Here is a 26,579-nt window from a genome sequence, read left to right as displayed (position 1 = left end):
GTGAGCATGCTGTTAGAAGTAAAATGTTACCACAAACGTGCAGGAAAGATGCAAATGGCTGTTGCTTGTGCCAATAGTGTTTTTCATGCTATTTTTTTTTTTTTAAATCAAGAAATGGCTCCTCGAGTCAAAAATTGATTGGTTGAATTTCATGCTAACATATAGCATTATGTAATTACACACAATTTTGCATAATTTTTCTGAAATTTTGTATAATTAAGTGAAAGCAAATTGCGTAAATTACACACATACCACCTTCTAAAGACACAAGACTGAAATAAACAGAGAACAGAGAAAATCTCTCCCACAAATGTGACATTCACATGCACTCCAAATTTTGAAAAGAGGCATCAACACTGTTGTGATCCATATTGCACTATCTAAGGCCATTACCAAGGGGCCCTGCACACCAGCACAAAAGGATTTGGTGGCAGGTTGCATGCTATGGGCTATAACAAGAGGTTCCAGGAGTTGGAAAAAAATCCTTTCTCCAATAAACTGCAGTACCCTATGTAGTTACTAGAGGTCCCCAGAGTCAAATGCAAGTCCTTTTTGTACCAGGCTGCAGTACCTTAGATTGTTGCTAGTGGTCCCTCAGTCACCCCCAATGTCTTGGTGCAATCCAGCTGCACTGCCAAAGGCAGTTGCCAAAGATCCCATTAGCGTCCACCCCTGTCCTTTCAATCTCAGGGCACTAGGGACTTATGAACAGAGCAGATGCTGTTAAATGTTTTATCTTGTCGAAAGTGGAAAGAGACAATGGCAAACAAACATGATTGTGCTTTTGCTTTCAGCAGGTCAGATCATGGAGAGGATGTGGCTTCATGCTGCTTCACAAGAGTAATGGCTGTTGTTTTCTAGTTCCTGAATAAGTATGCCGGTGCTGAGTTATGCTAACTGCTTTAAGTCTTGAAATAAATCCACTAACATTAATGTGTATTCCGAGGCACCGGTACACACTGACTTGTTATATTTTATATATGAAATAGAACGTCAGTTCTTTTTTATTGCTACAGAAACTTAGGAACAGAAAACATAGCCATCAGTGAAAAAGCATGAGAACAAGTGGCCGGTAGTGCGACTGTCAACACTTTTACCTTGTTGGAACAGTACTAGGACAGTATACTCTTCCAGGAAGTGGCATGTGCTTGATGGACAGCCCATCCAACCAATGTACATGTGAGCCAAAGTGACAGGGGACAGGTTCAAAGCCCACTATTTCTGTACTTCTTCCTTTTTTGTATTTTTGGTAACATTAAGAGCCTCACTAGGAGTTCTGATCGGGAGGTTGCCGCCACACTGGCTACCTGCCCACCGGACCCAGTAAGACTTTCACAAAAGGTGACGGGCAGAAAACGAGGTTTCTACCTCTCAGCCTAGCAGGAAAATGGGAGCAGCATTGTCTCTGGCTCGTAATCTAGCCGACGGCAATGCTGTCGCATGCAGGGTGAACCAGCACCGTTGCAATGTTCACTGTTCGCACAGCAGACAGTGAACATTGCAAGGGTGCTGGGAAGGGGTACCCCTGCACTGCCCCTGCCAAGTGCAGGGGCAGTGTAGGGCCCCACTGTGTGGCCCCCTGCACCTGTTCTCTGCCAGCCTTTTCATGGCGAGGTCCTGCAGAGAACCAGGTCGTAATCAGCAGGGCGGCCCTGCATGCAGCACTGCCCTGGCTGATTCCGACCTGCCCCCGCCATCAACGCGTCGGGATCACAGATCCCGGCGAAGACGGCGAACCCTGGCAGTATGGCCGCCGGGGTCTTAATGTGGCGGTCGGACCACCACATCAGCGGCAGTCCTGACCACTACTGCAATGAGGCTCTAAGTCTCCTCTGCAGCTAGAGCTGTCTGTAGTGAGATCTAAACCTCTCTGTTTTTGACCTATAAGACCACAAGGAAATGTATCCACACAGTAAAATATGCCCCTGGTCTACAAAGTCAGTGTGAACAGATCAAACTGACAGCTTCGTTCTCTAGAGTTAGTCCAAAGCTCGACACTGTTCCATAATCCTGTGCTTCTGGCAGTCTCCAAGGAGGTGTAGGCTACACCGGATGAGGCGTTCTCCATCCCTCTGAACAGATTCCTGTTGGATAAGCACTTTAAGTAATATTTCCCTGTTGAGCCAGGCTGTCATTCAGTGGCATTTTGCCAGTAGCAGGACACATAAAAGCTATTTAAATGTCACATGAGCAGATGTTTCTTTCTTCCTGATCTTCATCTAAAATTGCCTGTCTTGCATGCCCCAGAGCACCCCCCTCCCCCTACAAATCTGTTAAGGAAAAAAAAAAGAAAATATAAACCTATCCTTTCCCTCAGTTTGAATGCTTAGTGTGTTACCAGGCAATGCATGCACATGATGTAAACATAGTGTGAACCTAGTCACAGAGCAGCAGAGCCCTGCACCAGTTGGGGGTTTGACATGGCAGAGGACAGGGAAGTGTGGAGAAGGAGGGCAGGATACCGCCTGAGGGGAGGGCGGTGGTATCCATTGCAGAAGGGAAGGGTGGAGGACTGAAGCCTAAAGAGAGGGTGGCCAGCAAGCTGGCTAGCACAGCAGGAGTGGGAAAGGAATGCTTGTGAGATGACTGTCCCTCGTGGTGGTACATCGTCCGGGTGCTTACCCTGTGGAAAGGTGAGATAGGTTCTCATCCTCTTGGAGGTTTGTTGAAGTCATGAAGTCTGGCAAAAAAAGCAGAGATGGCATTCCAGATTCTAGGAGTTCTGCAAAAAACCTAGGGATCTGCAATGTAAATACACAAATTGTGTTATAGTGTATTGTCATTGCATTTATAAAGTGTTTACGCCCCAAGACAAGGCAATCAAGCCCTTAACGCAGGGCAGCACGCCGCTCCAGAACACAAGGTTAGTGGTTAATCCAGTCTGTATTGTTTATTGCTGCGTATTTGGATTAGTCATGTGATCCCAAGGAGACCGTTCCACGCATTTGCTCCAATTTATTTGCAGTTCATTAATTTGATAGGTGCAAGACTTGAAGTGAGATGAAAAAGATGAAGGTCCCTAAATGGGGTGTGGCCTATATAATTAAGGGTGTGGCTTAATCATGTCAACTGAACTTGACACAGAGGCCCGCCCTACCCACAAAACTGCATCTGGCATACATGAGCATTTATCTGTGGACTCTGCAGTGAGGTCCAAGCACTGGATGGCCAGTATTCTAAAAACTTTTTTGACCCCCTGACAGGTACTGAGAGAAACATACACTACACCTCCAACCACAGCTCAGTCACCTAGATGTGACTCATTTCAAAGTACGCACTACACAAGAGTAACATGCTGCCTGAAAATAATACCATAACAGAACACCCAGGAAATAACAAATAATCCAAATGAATAGGTAAAGCATGTGAAATATTAATAGGAACAACATGAATTACCATGAAGTTTTTTATCTCTTTTTAAAAAATCGATTAGTGATTGTGCCTTTACAATAAGGACATGAATATAGGACCCAAAAGGGACCCTTTTCAAAGTCTGTTTTTATTTACTACCAGGTCTGAGACCCGGAGAGACCCAGCCCACTTAAGGCCGTGGATAGGGGTGAGATGTGATGATAAGTGGGTCTATGTGAGTTCATGCAAACGATTGGTGGGATTTACGGTTAGGCGAGAGAGGACATTGATATATTTCGGGGGTATGGTTTTAAAGGATAAGTTGTGATCTATGAAATGGGGTGTGGCACTTTGAAGCAAACTAGTAAGAGCGATTGAGGCAAACATGCATGCGACGTAGGGCAGGTTGTAGTCCGAGAGAGGAGGTAAGCAGAGGATGGAGTGTAATGAGAAGACCAGTTGAAAGTAAGGAGAGTCAGAAGTCAGACGTTTTGAGTCAGGGTCAATTTTTCATGCAGAGTTTAAGGAGTTTAGAGGAGGCTTTTTGAGACAGCAATCAATCTAAAGATGCACAAATGTAGAAAGAAACAATATATGCAAAATAGTGGTATATAAGGTACTTTTATAGGCCCTAGTATCTGGCAAATGACCTGTCTGCTGCTAGGCTACCTCTAGACCACCGATTCTGCAAGGACAACTGATCTGCTCAGGATTAAAAGCCGAAAGTAATAGCTTGACAGGTATGGGGGGAAAGATCAAAAGTTTTAGGCTACGCTCAAAGGAAGCAAGTGCGCATGCCCGGTGTTACGTACCCCTAAAGAGCTCTGGTAAGCCTATTCAGCCTCTCTTTTGGCAGATAATGAATCTTTGATGCAGGGAGCTCATGTGATTTGGCCTAGATCGCAGGGATTAGTTTACACTCTCTGGGGCTTCACAAGTCAGAACCCCGCCCCCGCTAGGACGCGCCTCCCCGGCTCTGTCGCTCATTTCATCTGCCACAGGTTGGCCTGATGTCTGCAGGCACAGCCTGTGATCCAAAGGTTTACGGAGAAGGTGTAAAAAGGGATGAGTGTACGTGGTTTACCTCCTCCACTGGCACCCCCTCCCAATGTTTTGTATGAACTGCAATGCCCTAATGCATTTACATGAAAAATAAATACATAAAACCTGCAAATCCCAAACTCCGCCCGCCTCCTTAATTTGGATACTAAGGACACCTGTCTGCAGAATTTAGAGACAGCAGAAGTGTTAAAGTGACATATATAGACATGTTATTATCATTACATTTGCTAAACTCTGCTCCCTACATTCTCTCTTTCAGCATTCCCCTTTTATGAAGTGGAATGTAAAAACTCAGGTATTTTCCTGTTTTGAAAAATAACTCATATTCCGTATTTCCGTCTGTAAATTAGGGATTACATGCAGAATCATTGTTTTCTGCATGCCTTGGAATTTTACTTTAAATTTTCCTGACGACCCTTAACCTAATGAAAATTGCATGGGATGTGGTACTTACCAATGAATCAATTTCTTTTGGTTCCCATCCCTGTGCAGATGTTTTGTTTGTTCAGGGATGAGAATTTCTCTCACCTCATTGTAATTGGAGGCTAAGGGCCGCATTACGACTTTGGCGGTTGGGCGAGCAGAACGCTAAAGCCGCGGGGAGGAGGCTGCCGTCATACTGGCAGCCTCCCCCCAGTCGTATTACGATGTTTCCACTGCGCTGACTGGTGGAAACATCGCATTATGACGTTTCTGCCAGTCAGACCAGCGGAAACAGTGTCACAGCATTGCCGAGACCAATGCCATGACACAACATCACCCTCGAATGAGCACTGTCTGCAAGGCATGGGCATGGGCAGTGAAAGGGCCCCCTTGTGGCCCCCAGCACAGACTTTCTGCCAGCCTTTTCATTGCAAGGACCTCACCATGAAAAGGAGGGTGGAAAGAGGACTAGTCATCAGCACAGCAGCACTGAACTCAGCCCTGCCATGGCCGACCACGACTCCAACTGCCCTCACCCTGCCGGGATCCATGATTCTGGCGGTGGTCCAACTGCCTGGGTCATATTTCTGGCGATCGGACCCCCAGGAGTGCAGCAGTCCGACTGCCACCACGGGTTTGACAGCCCTCGGACCGCCAAATTCTTAATTTGGCCCTTAGTGTGCTTTGGCCTGTGAACTGGGGAATTCCCCCTCCCCGAGGTTGCAGATGCACAGGGCTATCCGATAAACATGTCTAGTAATAAGTTGCTTAAGTAGGGGGGTTGTTCAACATAGTTTAGTTCTTACTCCCCCAATTAGTCGACTTCTGCATCCCTGAGCAAATCATTCTATCATCATATGGCTGAGTTGGTGAGCCTGCTGAAGATGAAAGTGCCTAGAAGCAATATACATGGATAGTAGGTGAAAATAATCTCAAGTTACATGTGTAACCAATCCACTGTAGAGTCGCTATTGTGCTCCATGTTGACAGTGCACCATATTTATTAGTGCAAAACACTATCATCAGGTGTGTTAATCCAGTCTGTTCAATGGAAGAACACAACTCCCAGTGTGCATTCAGTCAACAAGTTCTCTACTCTGTCTTGCTGGGTCTTAGTCAAGGAAGCAGATTCTTCCCTCTCTACTGGGCCAGGATTCTAGTGGCAGATCCCTGGACACAAGACAGGGTGGGAGAAGCAGAGGTGGAACATGCCAAGGTGCACAGACCACCATGCTCCAAGAGGGGCCCATCCCCAGATGCACATGACACATGACCCAACATTTCCACACTATGATATAAATTGATTGTTTTTAGGATGCGGCTGGTGTTCCAGGGAGCTCATGCTTGCATTAAGCCATTTGCAAGGAAAGATCTTCTGGAGTCATAGGGGCCAGATGTAGGAAGCCTTTTGCATGTCACAAACTGCGAAAAACGCAGTTTGCGGCATGCAAAAGGCCGAACGCGATGCTTATCCTCAAATTGCGAGTCGGTACTGACTCGCAATTTGAGGATGCGACTCGCAAATAGGAAGGGGTGTTCCCTTCCTATTTGCGACTGTATCGCCATGCTGAGTTGTTTTGTGACCGCGAATGCGGTCGCAAACCAACTCGCAGTTACCACCAGTGTCACACTGGTGGTAACTCATTCGCAAAAGGGAAGGGGTCCCCATGGGACCCCTTCCCCTTTGTGAATGCCGAAAAAAATGAAACCAAATGGTTTCGGAAGTTTTTTCATTTTGCAACTCGTTTTCCTTTAAGGAAAACGGGCTGCAAAATGAAAAAAAAAACTGCTTTATTGAAAAAGCAGTCACAGACATGGAGGTCTGCTGACTACAGCAGGCCACCATCCCTGTGAGTGCAGGGAATCTCTATTGGGTCGCAAACTGCGACCCACCTCATGAATATTGATGAGGTGGGTCTTTGCGACCCCGTAGGGAGTCGCAGAAGGTGTCTGAGACACCTTTCTGCATCCCATTTTGCGAGTTGCAAATTGCGAGTCGGTCAGACTCACAATTTGCAAGTCGCAAAAGTTTACTTTGCTACATCTGGCCCATAGATACTTAAGCGTCCAAAATTCCGCAGGAAGCTTCTCCTGTGGAATCTCTTTACCACCATTGGAAAACAGAGATTAAGCATATTGGAAATATAATTTGGAAAGTAAATATTTTTCTTTGATAAAGCTCCTTGAGTTTTTCAAAATCACAATTATTTTCACTTGCAGGCCCTCAATGTACCTTTAGTGCATCTGTAGGATCAATGTTGTGCGTGTTGGTAGGACAAGGCCTCCATCCAGGGGCCATATATGCTTACTATTACACAAGCCCACTATAGATCTGTGTCTCCTACCTCTCAGCAAACTGGCTCATGTAGACACCAAGCATTTGTTATCCTGTTTAATTCTCAGTGTTAGTTGTCAGTTTAATATCAGTAGTCAAAAGTAGCACAATTATGGCGTTCACTGCCTTTTGAATATCTTTGCACTTTAAAAATAACATGTACATACATACATTCTTCATAGTCCATACTTTATATGATGTGCTGCAATAATCCATTGAGCAAGCTGACATTCAACCATTGCAGGTATAGGCAAGGTGCCTCGATGCATTTTAGTAGTTATTCAGATCCAAAGCTATATGTGCATGCTTCCTAATTATAAATTCACAAATGTAGTTTACTTGTAATTCGACCCTTACCCTGAAAGGTAAGGTAAAGAAATGTCAAAACTTAATTATGTATTGATTTGGATAAACAGGATTGGGAATCTATGCCTTCATCATTATGAGTTTGGCACTCTCTGCAATGGATGCACTCTTGTGAAAGTGGAAATTATAAAGATTATTGTCTGAGGGATTTGGTGGCTGGTTGGATCGATGAGTCCACTTTAGGGATCCGTCTTTGACCCTATAATCAAAGTTTTCCTGTCACCTCTCCAGGGTCAATAAAATGGGTATCATTGAGTGGTGTATCGATACACATCATACGTCAATAACTTTAAATTGACCACGCTGGGCCACAAATGCACCGGTGTGTTTTGCTGTCATCACTTCCTGCACCAAGTCCCACTAGTCTCACTTTAGTGGTGTCAAAGCTCCACTTACTAAACATAAAGAGTGACCATTAAAACTCCTCTTAAGATTCATGCACGAGGATCCCACTAATTATAGGCGCGGATTGATCTGGTGACTTCTCAAGGAAGTAGGAAGCTCGGTTCTTTTCCCCTGATTCACTGTGGTGTGGCTAGACCATAAGACACATGTACATAAAATACCAACCAAAGAATAGGATGGCAAGAAGCCAGAAAAGGCAGACATCAGCAAGCATCAAGGAGAGAGCCAGGCACTAAATATACTGAAGTGAAACTCAAGACAATGCAAAGAGATGCTGAGGACAAGGCAAAGAAGTTTGGAAGACAGGCTGAAGAGAAGACAAAGCAGGCTGAAGAGAAGACAAAGGAGGCTGGAAGAGAAGACAAAGGAGGCTGGAAGAGAGGCTGAAGAGAAGACAAAGGAGGCTGGAAGGGAGGCTGAAAAGAAGACAAAGGAGGCTGGAAGGGAGGCTGAAGAGAAGACAAATGAGGCTGGAAGGGAGGCTGAAGAGAAGACAAAGCAGGCTGGAAGAGAGGCTGAAGAGAAGACTAATGAGGCTGAAAGGGAGGCTGAAGAGAAGACAAAGGAGGCTGGAAAAGAGGCAGAAGAGAAGACAAAGGAGGCTGGAAGGGAGGCTGAAGAGAAGACAAAGGAGGCTGGAAGGGAGGCTGAAGAGAAGACAAAGGAGGCTGGAAAAGAGGCTGAAGAGAATACAAGGGAGGCTGGAAGGGAGGCTGAAGAGAAGACAAAGGAGGCTGGAAGAGAGGCTGAAGAGAAGACAAAGCAGGCTGGAAAAGAGGCTGAAAAGAAGACAAAGGAGGCTGGAATGGAGGCTGAAGAGAAGACAAAGCAGTCTGAAAAAGAGGCTGAAGGGAAGACAAAGGAGGCTGTAAGAGAGGCTTAAGAGAAGACAAAGCAGGCTGGAAGAGAGGCTGAAGAGAAGACAAAGCAGGCTGGAAGAGAGGCTGAAGAGAAGACAAAGGAGAGGCTGGAAGGGAGGCTGAAGAGAAGACAAAGGAAGCTGGAAGAGAGGCTGAAGAGAAGACAAAGCAGGCTGGAAGGGAGGCTGAGGAGAAGACAAAGGAGGCTGGAAGGGAGGCTGAAGAGAATACAAGGGAGGCTGGAAGGGAGGCTGAAGACAAGACGCAGCAGGCTGTAGCCTGGTCACAGACCTGGGATTGAGGGGATGCAAGTGGAGTTTGGAGGCCTGTAAGGTAGGGCAGATATAGAAGAAAACAAACGGGGTGCAGGCAGGGATGGAACCCATTATTGGTTCCTTTGCTGTAAAAAGGGTTGTTTTAATGACACTCACTTCAATGAATTGGGGCAGGTATGGGATCCAGGATGGAGGGTGTGGTCTCTCCAAGGGGGAGAGGGACCTTTCGGAGGGCTCCTCTTGCAACCCGCCCCACTCCCTGCGAGTCCTGCAGACGCCAGGGGAGGGAGGTCACTTTCTTCTGCTCACTGTCATTCATTTTAGGGGCGAGTGCAAAGCGTTCCATCCCTCTTCTAATCTCTCTTTAGGACGATTTTAACCACGCCCATGTTACATCAGTCACTTTCTTTGGTTCGTGGGCTTGCCTTTTAAAATACGCTTGTTTTCATTTGGGAAAGGCATGCGTATGCCATGCCTTTTCTGGTGTTTAGCCCTTCTTGAGAGCAACCAGGCAACTACTGAAAACATACGAATCCGCATGGATAACGGACTACTGTTTCTCTTTATTTCGCAACACAATGGCACTGGTTTTCTTTTTGTTCATTTAATGTGGCAAGAAAAGTCCGGTTAGGAGTTTACAACGGTAATAGCTCTAACTCGATGTAATGCGAGACCCGTTGCATTGTAAATGCTTGTTACTTAATGTGTTCCATACTGTGATTTTAGTAGTTTCAATCTTTAAAAATAAATGCCACCAGTCGTTTCCTCAACACAGCTTTAAACTTTCTAAAGGATCGTTTCACTTGCCTTCTAGCTATTGTGATTAATCTGTTCTGGTTCTTGGGTTAGAATGTGTGTTTTTCTTCAAGAATGCAGTTTGTTAGACGAGCGCAGCCACATCGCGCGCCGCCATTTATTTTCTTTCCAAGGTGCTTTTTACTGATGATTTTAACTATGTTAATTGCTCCCTGAAGTAATTCAAGGAGCATTTGCTTTTCAATATGGCACTCTTCGTTAAAAACATGATAATCGTAGTTCACACACTGTTTTTTAAATTCAAGAAATGTAAGTACTTTTAAATGCAATCCATGAGCCACAAGGAATAAGTCACAGGGCTGTTAACAAATGACTTATTACCCCTTTTATTTATTACGCATAAGGATCCGTTGCAGCAGTTCTAAGCGCCCAGAAGTCAGCCCAACAGATGCTGGCCTCCCCTCTTCACTGCAGTCTCTTTCGGTGCAGATGACAACTCGTCCTCACAGTTTCTGGAGCAGCAGTGAAGAGTAGGGTCCATGCCGTATGGTCGGGGCCACTGGAATTATGTGGCAGGGGAAGGCCAAATTATGAGTTGGGTAAATTATGCGGCAAGAAAACGCAAGTTATGCGGCATAGTGCATCGCATTTTGTGATAGCATTACGTCATTATTTTGTCAGTTCTACACGTGTTAACACTGCCTTGGCATTGGTTGCACCTCACTAGTACCAATGTAACTTCCTAATGTAGAAATATGAGTCAGAAACGTGACCAGTTAACCCTTGAAAGGGGCTTTCCACTGCATAGAACCACACCTCGCGTGTTTTAGTAGCTTTTCAATCATGTTATGTTATATTATACTGATTTGTATAGCACAATAACCACCTGAGAGGCAGTGGCATAACAAAGCCCCACGCAGGCCCTGTGATGCCAGTGGGGGAGCTCAAGATCCCGCCCCGCAAACCCCGCTCAGCACAGTAAACTGCACGGGCGGCACGCCCCTGACTGGTTCCGAGGAGGATGGGGCCCCCTCCAGGTACTTCGCAGGGGGCAAGCCCAAGTTTCTTTACGCCACTGCTGAGAGGCTATCCAGGTGCTTGAACTAGAATCAACATTTCTTTTTTTGCTAAAATCTGCAGATTATGCAATAGATAATGGATTATGTGGCAAATGCTGTAAATCTATAATTATACGAAAAAGCCATGGCCATTCAATCGCATACTTCCAGTAGCCCTGCCTATTCTTAGCTGATATTCGAGATGCAGGCGAGGCATGGTGGCAGCCTTTGTCCTGTAGGGCGAAGGAAGTCTCAGTGGCCTACAGCCCAGCACAAATAAAGGAGGTCTCAGCAGTCCTCAGCAGCTCTTCAACCAACTGGTTACATGCTGAGAGGAGATATTGTCTGTACAGGTGAAGGATCCCAGGGCAGCAACTAATCTCCAAGCAAGGGTTCTTGCAAGAAATAGCATGAGTCCCTGGCTAACTAATTCCATGTACCCGCCCTCCCCCTTGAAACCGCAGAGCCAATCACTGATTACGAATAGAAGTGCCAACCAATGACTACTGAGCCTACTGAAGTAAGCAACATTAACCCTTGATTCAGTACAGTACGACATCACAGCATCACCTGACTTTGGAAGCCAATCAGAATCTATCACTTGATCCCTCTCCAAATGTGGCCTGTCTGCTGTAGTCAGTCCAACTACTAAGGTACAGAATAGTGGGGTGGGGCTAACTGGTTAGAAGAGCAGTCTGCTGGCTACAGCATCCCACTGTCCACTGCCTGTGAAATGTCATAATCGCTATTGTGGTATCGCCTCAGCATGTCCTGATCTGGGGGAAAAGCTGAAACCATATTGTTAGACCCATGGTACCTCCTCAAAGCTCTTGGTAGGGATCTGGTGCTGGGTGACCTATGCCTCAGTCATAGTGGGTGGTCTGGGCACTGGTGGGTTCTGGTCTTCAACCGCAACCTGCTTGATCTGCACAAAGAGGGGCGGGATTTGTGGCGCTCTAGTCGGTCTTTGTAGCTAGGAGCGCAGTTAGGCAGACCTCGCCTCCCTCGCCTCGATTGTAGGCCTGGGGTACCTGGGCAAAGAAAAGGCAATACTGCTCTGCGGAGCATCAACCTCTGGTTCACAAGCATCTTCTGAGTCGGTTCTTGAAAGCCGTACTGAGGCATCCTCACGGCTGGACCGTACTCATAAACCTTCTATCAGTTACGTCCGCTATTGGTCCTCCAGGTCCCCTCTGAGCTGCTCTTAGAGGGGCTTCAGCTGCTTCTTCTCCAGGTTTTGGATGAAGGCCTCACCATGTGCTAGAGTTTAGGTCCAACCTTTAGGGGATAACATTGGCAGACTCTTGAAGGAGTGTCATTGCATGTCCGGGAGGAAAATTAGCTACTGGCTCGATGGTTCCAGTCTGTATCCTGACTTGCAGGCACTTGGGAGAAACAGCTCTTTTGCAAGGATTTTCAAAGCCACGAGCAAAATGTCAGGTTGCTGCTTGGGTTTTCCACCTCCATCAGCAAGAAGTATATTTTCCATGTGTTGTGATGTCATGTGATGGGACCTTTTCAGGTGATACCTACTACAGTGGCCTTTATGTATCACCAGGGGGAGCCAGAGGCAACCAGGGCTGAGTGCAATGCTACACAAGGAAATAGGACAGAAAGGAGAGTAAATGTATTCGAGTTGAAAGTTGAGAATAATTACAAGTCAGATCTCACGCCTCAGCTGGTTCAGGAGTTAAAACCTTTAACAACTTTAGACGGGACCTTCATTTGGAAGGATTAAGATCCATTCCAGCACCAGAACATAAGCAAAACATGCAAACAAAGCCAGTTAGTACAGTGTACTATATAAAAGCACTTCTTTGCCAAGCAGGCCAGCGTGTATTTCCACAGCCTTTGGTCAGATGGGTAGAGGCTGGGCAGAGTAGCTACTCACATTTTCTCATTCTCATTTTCCATTGTTTTTAGCTCTGCTGTAGTAGAGAGGCGCTTTACATTTAACAAGAGAAGTCTGCAATACAACATAATGTTGCGATTGATTCAACTTGATGAAAAGTAAAGCAGAAGGAAGAAGAGAATTAGAGAAGAATGAGTGAGTAGGACATTAGTTGAAGAGAAATAGGACAAGGTGTGTCTTCGGCAGGAGAGGAGACCTAGTTGAGTTCTGATTCATTTCAAGCCAGTTAGACGTTTTGTGGGGCCCAGGGCAAAACTAGTTGTGGGGCCCTGACCCAAAGAACCTGGTTTAAATCCTGGCTTCCCAACTTGTCCAAACTGTGTACCCTGGGCAATTAATTTTCTTCACTGTTCCTCCTTTTCTATGGTCATTGCATTTGACAGCACCTTGAAATAACTCAGTTCATAATGTATTAACCTCTATTAAACATGGTTTAATAGCCCATAATTGTCTACACAGTGTCTCCTTTCCCATGAGCATTGCATTTCAGAACACCATGAAGTAATTCACTTCAGGATGTGCTCTGTGCACAGCCCTCTCCCCTGCAGAGTTTATAACCACAATGTTGCCTCATCTACAGAAACAGTAAAGACTTACATAGAAGCACAAGACAACTGACTTGTCTCTTTAATCACTTAGAAACTTGACATCAAGGCAGAAGGGGTGCTGGTTGACTATGAATTCTAAGAAGGGCCACTCAGTGCAGTCATATAATCTGATGTACTAAAGTGAAACAACCCAGAACGCTTTTAATGAACAAATGTGTACCTCAGGTTCTGTGAAACTCAGTGACACTTGCAAGACGGGAGGTCCAGGGAGGGCTAAGAGCTGGGTCTTTTGGTTCTCCAGTCTCTGTGGCATTGCTGCTGCATGTGAGAATCCCGTCACATGATGGTACAGAAGTGGGGAGAGTTATAGGACTCATTGGTACTGTCACTACATCTACTCTATTGGTGCTGGTAGTGAATGCGGGAGAATATTGAGTTTTGGATGCGCAGGCACAAGGCCTAGGCGCCCACACCCAGTCCGCTGAGACTCCATCTTGTCTGACTCACAGCATGAGCGTGCAATGTTTAATATTGCACGCTTGGGCTGGCTACAAATACTTCCTGTGAACATGCCACACCTCTCATTTGCTACCTGCAGAGAACCTCATCCACCGTGCAGGCTCCTTCAAAGAGAAGGCTGAGCGGAACTATGCGCCCCACTCCTTCCTACTGATGCTACTGATCAGGGCAGAAAAAATCAATGGATTTCATAGAGCACCAGAGATAGGTTGCTTCTGTTCCAGAGATGATTTACGTTTTTATGGCATCCAGATGAAGAGTGCCCTTGTCTCTGAGTCCCATCAGACCTCCAGAGATGCTCAGATGTTTTGATATGTATCTTAGGGTATGATCACATTTTATCTCAGTATATGTGAGACCAATCAAATCATAGTGTGAAGGATAACCTTGCTAGAGGTAATTAATTAAGAATCTTCAACTTTCTTCAGTGAATATAGGACAAACTTTTAGGATTGGAGAAGGTTGCTCATGTGAGGTAATAGTGACAGGTATTTGTCAGTGGTGAAGCACAATATTTGGATGAATGATCAGAGATCGTTTAGGAGTGCCATGCCTCATTTCTTGGTAAGAGACAAGGGCAACCCAATAACCCCTTCTGAATTTGGGTCTCAGTGCATACTAAGATAAACAACAGACAAGAATGCAATTTAAAGCAATGTTTTAAGAATTAATTAAACACACATCATGGTGAGCTATGAATGACGAATACCTCAAATAACAATAAAGTATGAATATCTAACAGTGGGCGTACATAGGAAATACATTTAATTGGTAAGAAAGTGAGAGGAATTCATAGCTCATCATGATGTATGTTTACACTATGTATTTGTTTCATGAAGACATTAATTAATTCTTAAATTCTTCAATAAATGGCCCCGTCCTTTGCTGATAACCTTGCTATGTCCAATTTGTTATTGTATTTAGTGTCAAATTGTACATCTTAACAAAGTTTACCAACTTTAGACAACTTTGCCTGCTGGTGAAAATGTACAGTATTTCTGAGTTTTCCAAATTTCGGGATATTGAAAGTTTTTTTTTCTCGCAAAACATATCTGCAAAGCAAACTAGCAACTTTTTCTTCAGCTATATATTTTCTAAAATTTGGGAAGCTAGCAAAGTTTAAAAAAATCATGGTACTACCCATACTTTTCAGATTCTCTTCATAACTACTGGTGTGGTGGTTGTTACTGAATATCAGGATTTTGGACTGATGTTTCCATTCGCCTCCGACATTGTATCATTGTGTCTGATTCGTTTCCTCTGTCTCCATGACCCTCCCCCACAGATGGCTTCACAAGCGAAGGAGAGTACCTGGAGATCACGGAAATCAACCGCCAGCAGGCCGGGGAGTATGAGTGCCGGAGTGCCAACGGGGTGTCTTTGCCAGACACTAGGAAAGTTGTAATCACTGTCAACTGTGAGTTCCCTCTTTGACCATTCACTTGCACCATTAACTTGTACTTTCAGCATGCGGAGGGAGCTTTACCACGCAAGCATAGCAGAGGTACACGTGCTGAAGGAGTGTAGCCTAACCAGGAAGGACAGAGGGGTGTGGCGTAGGGAACCAATCAAATGAGACATGGCAGAGGCACATGTACTGAGGGAGTGTTGCCAAGTGACACAGGACAGAGAGGTGTTGGGTAAGGAATCAATTAAACCAGGCACAGCAGTGAGGAAGCTGACCGAGTGTAGCCAATCCAGACACAGTAGGGTCACGCATACTGAGGGAGTGTAACCTAACCAAGAGGGACAGAGGGGTGTGGCATAGGGAACCAATCAAATGAGGCATAGCAGAGGCACATGCACTGAGGGAGTGTAAGCTAACCAGGCAGGACAGAGGGGTGTGGCATAGGGAACCAATCAAATGAGGCATAGCAGAGGCACATGCACTGAGGGAGTGTAAGCTAACCAGGCAGGACAGAGAGGTGTGGCATAGGGAACCAATCAAATCAGACATTGCAGGGACATGTATACTGAAGAAGTGTAGCCATGCAGGGCAGAGGCACTCATTCTGATGGAGGTTAGCCAAACCAGACAGGGACACGTCCTGAGGGCAGGTAGTCAAATGATACCTGAGAGAGAGATGTGTCATAGGGAACCAATGAAACTAGACACCACAGTGACGCGTACTGAGACAGTATAGCCAAACCAGACAGGACAGGGAGGTGTGTGTAGAAACTGATCAAACAGAGTACAGCAGAGACACACGTACTGAGGGAGAACAAGAAGACCATATGCTAAAAAGGCTTACAAACCAGGCAGGCAATTAGCCTTTGAACACAGCTTAACACAGCTTAACGAGCCAAACACGCAGGCCGGCTTGAGCCACACATGTAGACAGGGTCTAGCCAACTTATACATGACAGAGACACACGTACCAAGGGAGTGCATCTGACACTGACAGGGCAGAACACCATGTGCTAACAAAACAAAACCTAAAAGTGCAATGGGACACAGCTTAAAGCGCCAACCACATAAGCAGGGGTGAGCCACATGTGCCAAGGGAGTCTAGCCAAGTCAAGCAGGTTAGAAGCGTGTGTGATGAGGCAGCCAGTCCAGACTGGGCAGGGCAGACACACGTGCTGAGAGAGCCTAGCCAAATCATGCAGGCCAGAGGCACGCCTGCTGGGTAAGCCTCCCCAAAGCAGTCAGAAAAGAGGCAAGCATGATGAGGGAGCCAACCAAGCCAGGCAGATCGGCGGCTTCCAGAGAACGTTTGTTCCCTGAAGCCCCCGTGTGATGAGGGATCACCAGTGCCGTTGACCTGGACTAACACAGTGATCTGGTGGAGCCCAAGATTGACTCTCATGCAGGTGGTGGGTCTTGGGAAGGAAAGTGTCTTTCAAATGGGGTTCAGGCATGCTGGCGAGGCTGCCCACTGTAGCCCAAAGATATCAGGCAGCTGACCATCCCACCACAGCAACAGTCACAGGCTTTTAAAGACGTGACCATCTCAGCACACAACTGTTAAAAGGTGCACTGCTTATAGGAGGGGCGTGAAATTTCCCAGTAGGCCATTACCTGCAAAGGCCAACAGAACAATGTCAGGCTTATCTGTCAGTCCTCTGGTCTTACGCTCCTTTCTGACCAGTGGCCTCACAGGAAGTGCCCTCGCTGCAGATTTGGCTAATATCAAGCTGCAAGAATTCAATTCCTTCGGCCCAGGAGGTAATCACAGGACACTGATTGGGAAGTGTCTGTCAGAGGTTTGTGAGTGTAGAAGGTACTTAAGCAGAAAATTGAATTGAAGTACCACTGCTTCCTAGAAAAACTATAGCTTGATCCACTGCTGGTCCAAACGACTTATCAGTTCCTAAGGACTTACCTACCAAGGTGATCGAGTGGCCCTCGTTTGGGTGTTACACCCCACGCTTGATGTCAGTAGGTGAATTCCATGTTGCACTGTGCATCCAAACTTGATCCTTTATTAATTTCCTCCCCAACATTCCCTCCTTCCAGATCCTCCAACCATTATGGATGTGAAGAACGTTGAGTCCGTAATGGGCCGGAACGCTCTCCTGCGCTGCGATGCCATGGCCGTGCCCCCTGCAGAATTCGAGTGGTACAAAGACGACAAGCGGTGAGCACTTGTGTATCAGTTCCTTGAAAGGACCTAGCGGGGTGTGCCTGATGGCCATTGAGATTCAACAAGTTGGTGGGTCTAGCTTTGACATGAGTTGTTAGGCAACAGCATTTCGATAGGAGTATAGGGACTGCTATAATGGTAATGTCCTTGGAGTGATGGGTAGAAGAGGGCCAAACCCTAGTGAGTGTAGCTGTGTGCTTCATCCTTTGGAGGGAAAGCACATCATAAGTTAATGCACAGCCTTTCTTACTCCAAATTGAAATTGCTCTCTGCACAGCGTTGGTTAGGGTACCATGGGCCAGATGTAGGAAAATGCCAATTTGTGACTTGCAAATTGCGAGTCCCTGCGACTCGCAATTTGCAACTCACAAATTGGTATGCAGAACGGTGTCTCAGACACCGACTGCGAGTCGCTATGGGGTCGCAATGACCCACCTCATTAATATTAATGAGGTGGGTCGCAAATTGCGGCCCCATAGCGAGTCTAGGCACTCGCAAACATGGAGGCCTGCTGTCGTCAGCAGACCTCCATGTTCATGACTGCTTTATCAATAAAGCAGTTTTTTTTTTTTTAAGTGTAGCCCGTTTCCCTTAAAGGAAAACGAGCTGCACTTAAAAAAAAAAACGAAACCTTTAGTTTCGGTATTTTTTCAGGGCAGGTAGTGGTCCGTTGGACCACTACCTGCCCTGAAAAAATTGTTTTGGGTCCATTCGCAAAGGGGTCCCATGGGGACCCCTTCCAATTTGCGAGTGGGTTACCATCCACTTGAAGTGGATGGTAACTGCGATACCATTTGCGACCGCATATGCGGTCGCAAATGGTATTGCATGCCACTCCGAATCGCAAATAGGAAGGGAACACCCCTTCCTATTTGCGATTCTGAAATGCATATTGCGAGTCGGTCCCGACTCGCAATATGCATTTCTGCATAGGGAAATGCGATTAGCGAGTCGCAAACGGCAATTTTTGCCGTTTGCGACTCGCTATTCGTTTCCTGCATCTGGCCCCATGACTAGAATTGGTACCCCATATCTGATTCGATTAACTGACCCAAAACCTCTATGATTCCGATCTGAGATAAACTCCTTCTCTGCCGAAATATAGTTCTACAGATTCTGCCTCTCAAAACTGTTATTCAGCCACAAATGACTTAAATAATTAGCCTTCATTTATCAAAACTTATTTATACTTATATCTATTTAACATTTTATCTTTTGTATTAATGCAAAGTGTATAATTGTCTTTATTCTGCACATTGTTCTTTCCATTTTCAAATAATTTGTAGCTTGCTTCACCTTGAACGTTTTTGGCTGGGTCACATATCTTGATGCATTTTAGGTATTTTGGCCCAGATGTACGAAAATGCAAATTTGCATTTCTTAAATAGCAACTTCGTACAAATCACTATTTAAGAAATGGAAAATGCAATGCACTAAGTTACCGATTTCCTAATAGCGAGTCCTACAAAGTAAGAATCGATATGAGGAAATCTCAAATAAGAAATCCCATTGCATTTGAGTCAATGGGACGGATTTGCACTTCCCAAATATCGATTTCTTATTAGGAAATCGCTATTTGGGAAATGCAAAACCAACGATTGCAATGGGCAAAAGGTTCCTCTTGGCCGACCCTAAAAATATGGGTGCACCTGTAGAGCACACATATGTCCAAGGGCCATGTGTGTGCTCTGTTGCACTTTGGGTGTTTTTAAATTTTTTTACCTGATTTCAATCGACTTCAAGTCGATAGTAATTGCATCTCTTAAATGCCCAAATCGCATTTAGGAAATGCATGGTACATCAGAATAGTAATTGCAAACAGGAAATGCCTATTTGCAATTTCCTATTCCGGGGATTGCAATTTGCAATTTCTACAGGGCAGAAATCTCAATTTGAGATTCCTTAAAGGGCTTTGTACATTAGAAAAGACAATTTTGGATTTCTTAACTGCCTGAAATATCGATTCGGACCATTAAGAAATGCAAACTGGCTTCGAACATCTGGCCCTTAGTGCCAGAGTTACAAATTACTGGTCTCAAAAACTGGTTGCAACTTGGGACCAGTATTTCAGTATTTTTGTAACGAGTAAAGAATTTTATAAAATAAACAGAGCTTTGGTAAAAAGAATAAAAGAAAAAAAAATGTTGCTTATGAATTGGCAGTGGTCTTCTAGACTGCTGCAAAATCCCAAACATTTTTTTAACTTAGCTACTGATTCTGTTCCAGCCCTAGGACTGAGGCCTTTTTTGATGTTTGAGGCTGAGCTGTTCTTTGATGTTTCTGGCACTTTGTGCCTAAGCCTTCATAACCTCCTTTTCACAAAAGAAATCCAGACCAAATTCATGACTGTAGAGAAATCAAATTGGTAAAATCAAATGTTCTTCTATTATGTGTTACCACGTTTCCCAAGGAAAAAGACACCCCAAAACGCAACCTGGAGACACTGTGTTTCATCCAGCAAAATCAATGACTTTTCACAATGTGGGTAGGTGCGAAATGTCGGCCCTATCTCAGCTGCCACCTAGGGAAGCCTACCACACCTAGAGATTCATAAAAACTAGACACCCAATGCGGTTCAATGTTGTGTGCCTTGTGAGGATTTCCCTTCTTGTTTTTATCCACAATATCCTTCAAACTTCAAACATAGATAAACAAATACACATTCCTCACATTTCTTTGATTCAAAGTTCTGTAATCTGTGGGGATCCACAAATTTCCTACCACCCAACATTCTCCTCACTGATAAAAAGGCTATGCAATTGGTGTGGATGGGTGCAGCATCCGCGACAAGACGGGTCTGAAAACTCAACGTGGACTGATCACATTTGCCCACTCAAAACCGACCCTTTCTTTCCATTGTGGGTAGCTGTGGATTTTGGGCCTGGGTTTGGTCGCCACATAGGGAAGCCTACCAAACCTAGACATTGTTGCACATGGAGGTGACGAGGGTCACATGTCTTGCATGGATTCTACTAGATTTTGTGTACACACAATGCCCTTCAAACTGTAACCTAGGCAAAAAAAAAAATACATTTTACCCGCATTTCTGTGAGAGAAACTTCCAGAATCTGCACAGGTCCACAAAATTTCTAACTCCAGAGTTCCAACACTTCTCCTGATAAAAACGCTACCTTACTTGTGTGGCTCAGCCTAGCACCTATGACACAACTGGCCACAAAATGCAACATGGAGGCATGAACAGCTCCTGTCAAAACCTTGATGATTTGGCAATGGGGTTAGCTGTGGTATTTGGACCGGGCTGCCACCTAAAGAAATTTACTAAACCAAGAAATGTTTCAAAACTAGACAATCAAGGGAGTTCAAAATTATGAGCCTTGTGTGGACACCACACGTTTCTTACCACTAATACCCTGTAAATGTCAAACGTTGCCTAAAAACATATATTTCCATCACATTTCTATGACACAAATTTCTAGAATCTGCAGGGATCCATGTGAGTTCCCACAAAGCCCTCACATTGTCCCTGGTTTGATCCATTTCTGTTGTGGGCATTAGGTCCAGTCACACAAGTGGGTAGCGTTTTAATCAGGACAAGTGTGGGAACGCTGGGTGGTAGGAATTTTGTCTCCTTGGATTAGACTAGTAGGGTGGGTATGTGGTGATTTTGTGAAATATTCCTTTACAGTGACGGCATTTGGACCAGGTGCTGGCCAGTCAACTTAGGACATAGCTGAAGAATATATTGCTATTTCTATATTATAGCACTTGAATAGATGATGCAGCCTGGGTTGGAAACAGCCTGGTCTGCAGAGTGGATTACCCAATGTTAGGGTGATTAGAGCCTTCAGAAAATATTGGATAGCGCACTGGGGTTGTTTTAGCAAGAGAAGTAGCCTGGGGCTCTCCTGCCACCTAACACGTGTAACCCTCTTAGGAGGGGGGTTGTATGTTCTGTTGTCATTGGCCCCCATAAACTAGTAAGTGCCTGCAGTGGGTGATGACATAGTTTAGGGCTATTGGGCACTGCCATAGTGGTATGATTGATGTATGTCTCCTCCTTGACTGTAGCTACCTAATAGAGACATTTGGGGAAATGCCCACTGTGGCTTCTCTACTCTGCCTTCTGCTGTTGGGTGAGTCCCACATTAAATTACTGAACACCCTACCCAAGCTTTCCGGGAAGAAGCAGTGTTTAGTCAAGCATTTTGCCAGCTCTTTATTTCTTTATATCTAAACTGCTCTGTTGACTAAGCAGTTTTTCCATCTTAAATGCAAGTACAGCAGAGGGGAGGGAAGAGACAACATATGAGAAGAGAGAAACTCAGAGGATAAAATAGAAGGCCCTTTCCTCCTCTGGGATACGCTCCCCCTTCTGAGATGCATTTTTTAGTCCTGAGGTAGTGCAACGCCTCTCTCACGCCTCCCTCTGATCTCCTCCATATAATATGTCCTACTGCAGATATTCCACCCCAACAAGGGACAGTAGGATCATAGGCAGTCAGTGGAACACTCCACTCCTTAGACTATCTACAGGGGCAAGCGTACGTTGAGGTGTGGTTACAGCGAAATGATGAGGCTAATGTTTAGGGTTGTGCTGTGGATTTCTTATATGGTTTACGTTTAGAGTAAGATTGTAAATTCAAGAGATACTTAGAGTTAAAAGTTAGGGTTCAAGATTATATTTTGAATTACAATTAGGTATATTGGTTGATGTCTGTGCTGTGCATATTAGGATTTGGGTAGATAGAGGGTTAGTTTAGGGTTAGGTAAATAATATGGTTTAGCCTTATGCTCAGGGTCACAGTTAGGTTAAGGGTTAGCTTTAGTGTGAGGGTTAGGGTTAGGTGCAGGATTAGGGTTATGCTTGTGGTTATTGTTAGAGTAATACATAGGATTACAGTGATGGGGAGTGTAAGAGTTAGGCGTAGGTTTATTTTAGTGTGAGGGTTAAGTTATGCTTGTGATACATAGGACTAGGGTGATGCGGAGTGTAAGGTTATATATATGTCCCCATTGTGTCAAACTTGCACAACGCAACATGGCACCTGTGCGAAGCTACTCAAAAATTATATTTATGAACCCACACAATGCAACCTCCGGTGGCCCTGAGCGTCTTCTTAAATCTCGAATAAAGCAATGCAGTGTAAATCGCTGCATTCCCTTACACTGCATCAGGGAGGCGTTCCATTGGTGTTGCGTCGGTGTACCCATGCAACACCCATGCATTGTGGCACATTCTCAGATTTAGTTAATCATGTAAACGTAGGAACGCTCCAAAAACCTATGCTTCCCCAGGTGAGACGTGACAAGCAGAAATATTTCTATTTCGCCTAGTTTTTCCTCTTTCTGTATTTGCTGCATTCTGTAGCACACATAGAAAGATGAAAAAGCCTCAGGGGGATTGTTTTTGTTCAAGAGGATGCCCCTTCACGCACAAAAATAGTTCTGCATGCGATCATAGTGCAAGGGCGCCTGCATTGGCCCTAGGCAGCCCATTCTGTGCCAGCGCTGGGGAAAGGACAGGAATGCTTTCTATTAAGATAAACACAGCGCATTCCTGCCCTTTTCCTGTGACGCAGCACGGTGACTTCCTGCTCTGCATCCCTTGGCGATAAATATGGCCAAAGGGGGCAGATTTAAGAGCCCCTAGCGCTTCCTTGCACAACATTAGCTTCATTTTTATATGCTAATGAGGCCAAAATCGTGGTGCCAAAATAACAGTGGCATAATGCATGCATTGCACCATTTTGTAATCCTCTGCGCTACATTATGCCTGCACAGGCATAATGTATGCAAGGGAGGCGTTCCCCCATTAGGGAGGGTGAAAAAATGGTGCAAAGAAATCAAAGAGATTTCTTTGTGTCATTTTTTTCAACACTTTTAATGCCTGCTCAGAGTGTTTCCAATGGGCCTCAATGGCCTTTGCAGGATAAGCGTCAACATTTTTTACGCTAATCCTGCAAAGCTCCGAACTAGCGTCGACAGTTCTGACGCAAGTTCCCTAACTACCACCATGGTGCACCGTATCTTAGATACAGCGCACACATGGTGGCATTACGGGGGTGCTAAGGGGCGCAAGGAAAGTGGTCCTGCACTGCACTTTTCTTAAATATGACTCAAATTCCTTGAATGCCTCTTATCTGTCACCTTTCTTCTTCAAGAGAGGGCCATTTAGCTCATGTCTTTAAATACCTCTCTAATGCAATGATGTTATGTTATGTGTTATCTGTATAGTAAAGCCTACTGCCGCTGAAGCTTCCTGGCGCTTTATAGCTCTCTGGGTGCAGTTACCCTTCTTGCTCGGCTGCCTTCGTTGCTCATATTTGACTATCTCCCTCAGGTCACTGGTCTCTCCTCCTAGTCCCTGCATCTCTTCTCATTAGGCTTCAGGTGCAGACCTTGTGCCCCTCCTCGCCCCTCCCCCTTCTCCTGTCTCTGGAGATGCGGCCTCTGTGGTTCTAGCGCACTGAGCCGAGACACTAGCACTACTGTGACTCTTAGACTGTGACCCACTCTTTGTAAATCAGCCCCAAGAAAGTTTATAACTCCGAGTTACCCGCATCATTAATCTCCCATTAATATTCAGAATCAGGATGTAAAGCTGTGTTTGGCGAGGGGATATAAATTCCTTTGCTTCATGATCCTGAATAAAATTAGACTTGCAGTGGAAGCCTAATTATCAATCATGCTTATCGCCTGTCTGGATGTACCAGTGCAAGCATCACATGGTAAAACACACGAGAGGTGGCAAGTAGGTGGAGGGGACCGACCCTAACACCCCTCCCACCTTCACCTTCACTAGTGCAGAGCTTTCCATGTGCAATTTCATTATGCTAGTAGTATACACATACAGTGGGCATTGGGTCGGCCTGCTTCAGCCATTTGCTTCTTTGGCTCAGGACCCTTCAGCCATTAGCTTGAGACTGTGTCAATCACATCTTGGATCAGACCACAGGGGTATTCTAGTCTCATTGTCTTTTTATTGGCTGTTTTGGGATATTCCTCCACTTCCAAATGCACGAGTGCCTATTTTACATTGGATAAGTATTGGAAATCATAACATTAAAATAATTTTTCTGAAAAATAATGTAAGTCATCACACATTGAGTATGTTAACACTCCTCTCCCTGCTGCTTGGACACAGCTTGATATGTTGCTTCCGTGAGCTTTGGTATACGGCCTGCCCACCAGCTCCTCTATCCTGCCGCCGGGACTCTCCTTGCACAGGAAGCACATCTGCTGGCACTTCTACCCTGAAGCTAGGTCATTGCCACGTTCAAGTGACTTCTCCTAGCTGCACACACATACTGCCAAAACCAACGCGTCTAATTTGTTGATCACCATGTAAGCCAGACGTATTGGCTTTGCCAGAGCTTGTTATATGTGTCATGTTCTGCAGTTCCCTGGACTCTGAGCAGTTCTTAACACAGAGCATGGGTCTATGTGTCCATCATTTCCATGTCTGGTCTTCCGTAAAGGAGAATGATGAGACCAACCCGAGTTCAAGTGAGTAAGGGCCAGATGTAGGTAGGTTTCCTTTTGCGAGGTGCAAATTGCGAGTCCCAGCGACTCGCAATTTGCACCTCGCAAAAGGAAATGCAGAAAGGTGTCTCAGACACCTTCTGCGACTCGCTATGGGGTCGCAAAGACCCACCTCATAAATATTTATGAGGTGGGTCGCAGTTTGCGATCCCATAGCGAGTCTAGGCACTCGCGGGGATGGTGGCCTGCTGGAGACAGCAGACCACCATGTCCGTGACTGCTTTGCAATAAAGCAGTTTTTTTTTTCCTCTTTGCAGCCCGTTTTCGTTAAAGGAAAACGAGCTGCAAATAGAAAAAATACTGAAACCTTTTAGTTTCGGTTTTACTCAGAGTAGGCAGTGGTCCATAGGACCACTGCCTGCTCTGAAAAAATATTATTGTGAGCATTCACAAAGGGGAAGGGGTCCCATGGGGACCCCTTCCTGTTTGCGAATCCACTTTAAGTGGATGGTAACTGCGAGTTGATTTGCGACCGCTTTCGCGGTCACAAATCAACTCTACATTGCGGTGCGACTCGCAAATAGGAAGGGAACACCCCTTCCTATTTGCGAGTCTGAAACACATTTTGCGAGTCGGTACTGACTCGCAATATGTGTTTCTGCATCGCGTGAGGGCATTAGCGCCTCGCCCGCCGTTTGCAAGGCGCTAATGCCTTCCTACATCTGGCCCTAAGTGTAGTGTGCCTACCAATGTGGGGGATTCCTACATAGTTGTCCTGAACAAGGTGAGGAGTTGGGTATTACAACATGATGAAGACCAAACCCAGCATACGAATAAGCAATCTCTGTGCAATCCATCACACAACCCTTCGCCACTCCGCTGCGGAGCAATTGTATATAGTTTTGGGGCCTGGGTGAGCTTCATAATGGATGTCATGACTCTTAGTTGACTGTAAGCAACCTTTAGAGGGGGCTCGTGAAAACCCCTGTCTCACTCTTCATTGCAGACCTCCACAATTCCACCAACATGATTCCTGTGAATTTTTTGCCAGTTCACATAGATTTACTTGAGTTAAACAAAAGTTTTGCACATTCAAAAATTCAAAAACTAGTGCTTCCAATAGACCCCTGGGAGGGTGGCACCTTCCTTCTCTGGCATCAGGAGACCCTCCCAGGGCACATGCCTACGGCTTAATCACTGTAAGCAATCTGAAATAATTGAAAAACAAAGGTAACCCAATTGTCTGGGGGAAAAGGGATCCATTAGTTTGCATTGCATTGCAAGCACCTGTAATCTGTGTATGCCACACGGAACAATTAGCCAAAAGCGTGGTAGAGGCACAAGGATAAGTGGGTTGAAGGCTTATCCTTGTGACTTCACCATTACGTTGGTTATTTTTTCAATCACCCCTTTTTTCCACAGACAATTGGCTTAGTTCTACTTATCAATTATTTCAGATAACCCAGTATCGTCTCCTGTCCTGATGAGACTTGCTTATCCTAACGAGGGGTCGAAACATCACCGACAAAATTATAGCAACCAAACTAGGCAACATTAACTGATGCCAAAGACTGTTGTTTGTTGACAAAAAGCACAAGGATTTGTACATTTGCTCCTATGATCTGTTCACTTTGGGCTTGTGGATTTCACGCACCACACCGGGGTCACGTCACAGTCACG

General features: G+C 45.3%; 1 protein-coding gene across 2 annotated transcripts in view; it reads left to right on the top strand.

Annotated features, from left to right (window-relative positions):
• Positions 1–26,579, top strand: part of IGLON5 (IgLON family member 5) — an 862,707-nt gene that overhangs the window by 777,494 nt on the left and 58,634 nt on the right. For both annotated transcript variants that reach the window (XM_069201214.1, XM_069201213.1), the window contains exons 5-6: positions 15,156–15,287; positions 17,330–17,450. In XM_069201214.1, the coding sequence (XP_069057315.1) occupies positions 15,156–15,287; positions 17,330–17,450 (253 nt within the window). The remainder of the gene's footprint in view (positions 1–15,155; positions 15,288–17,329; positions 17,451–26,579) is intronic.

This window comes from Pleurodeles waltl, chromosome 7, assembly GCF_031143425.1.
Source record: "Pleurodeles waltl isolate 20211129_DDA chromosome 7, aPleWal1.hap1.20221129, whole genome shotgun sequence".
NCBI lineage: Eukaryota > Metazoa > Chordata > Amphibia > Caudata > Salamandridae > Pleurodeles > Pleurodeles waltl.
The sequence above is the reverse complement of the archived record's forward strand: the minus strand, read 5'-3'. Positions and strand labels throughout refer to the sequence as shown.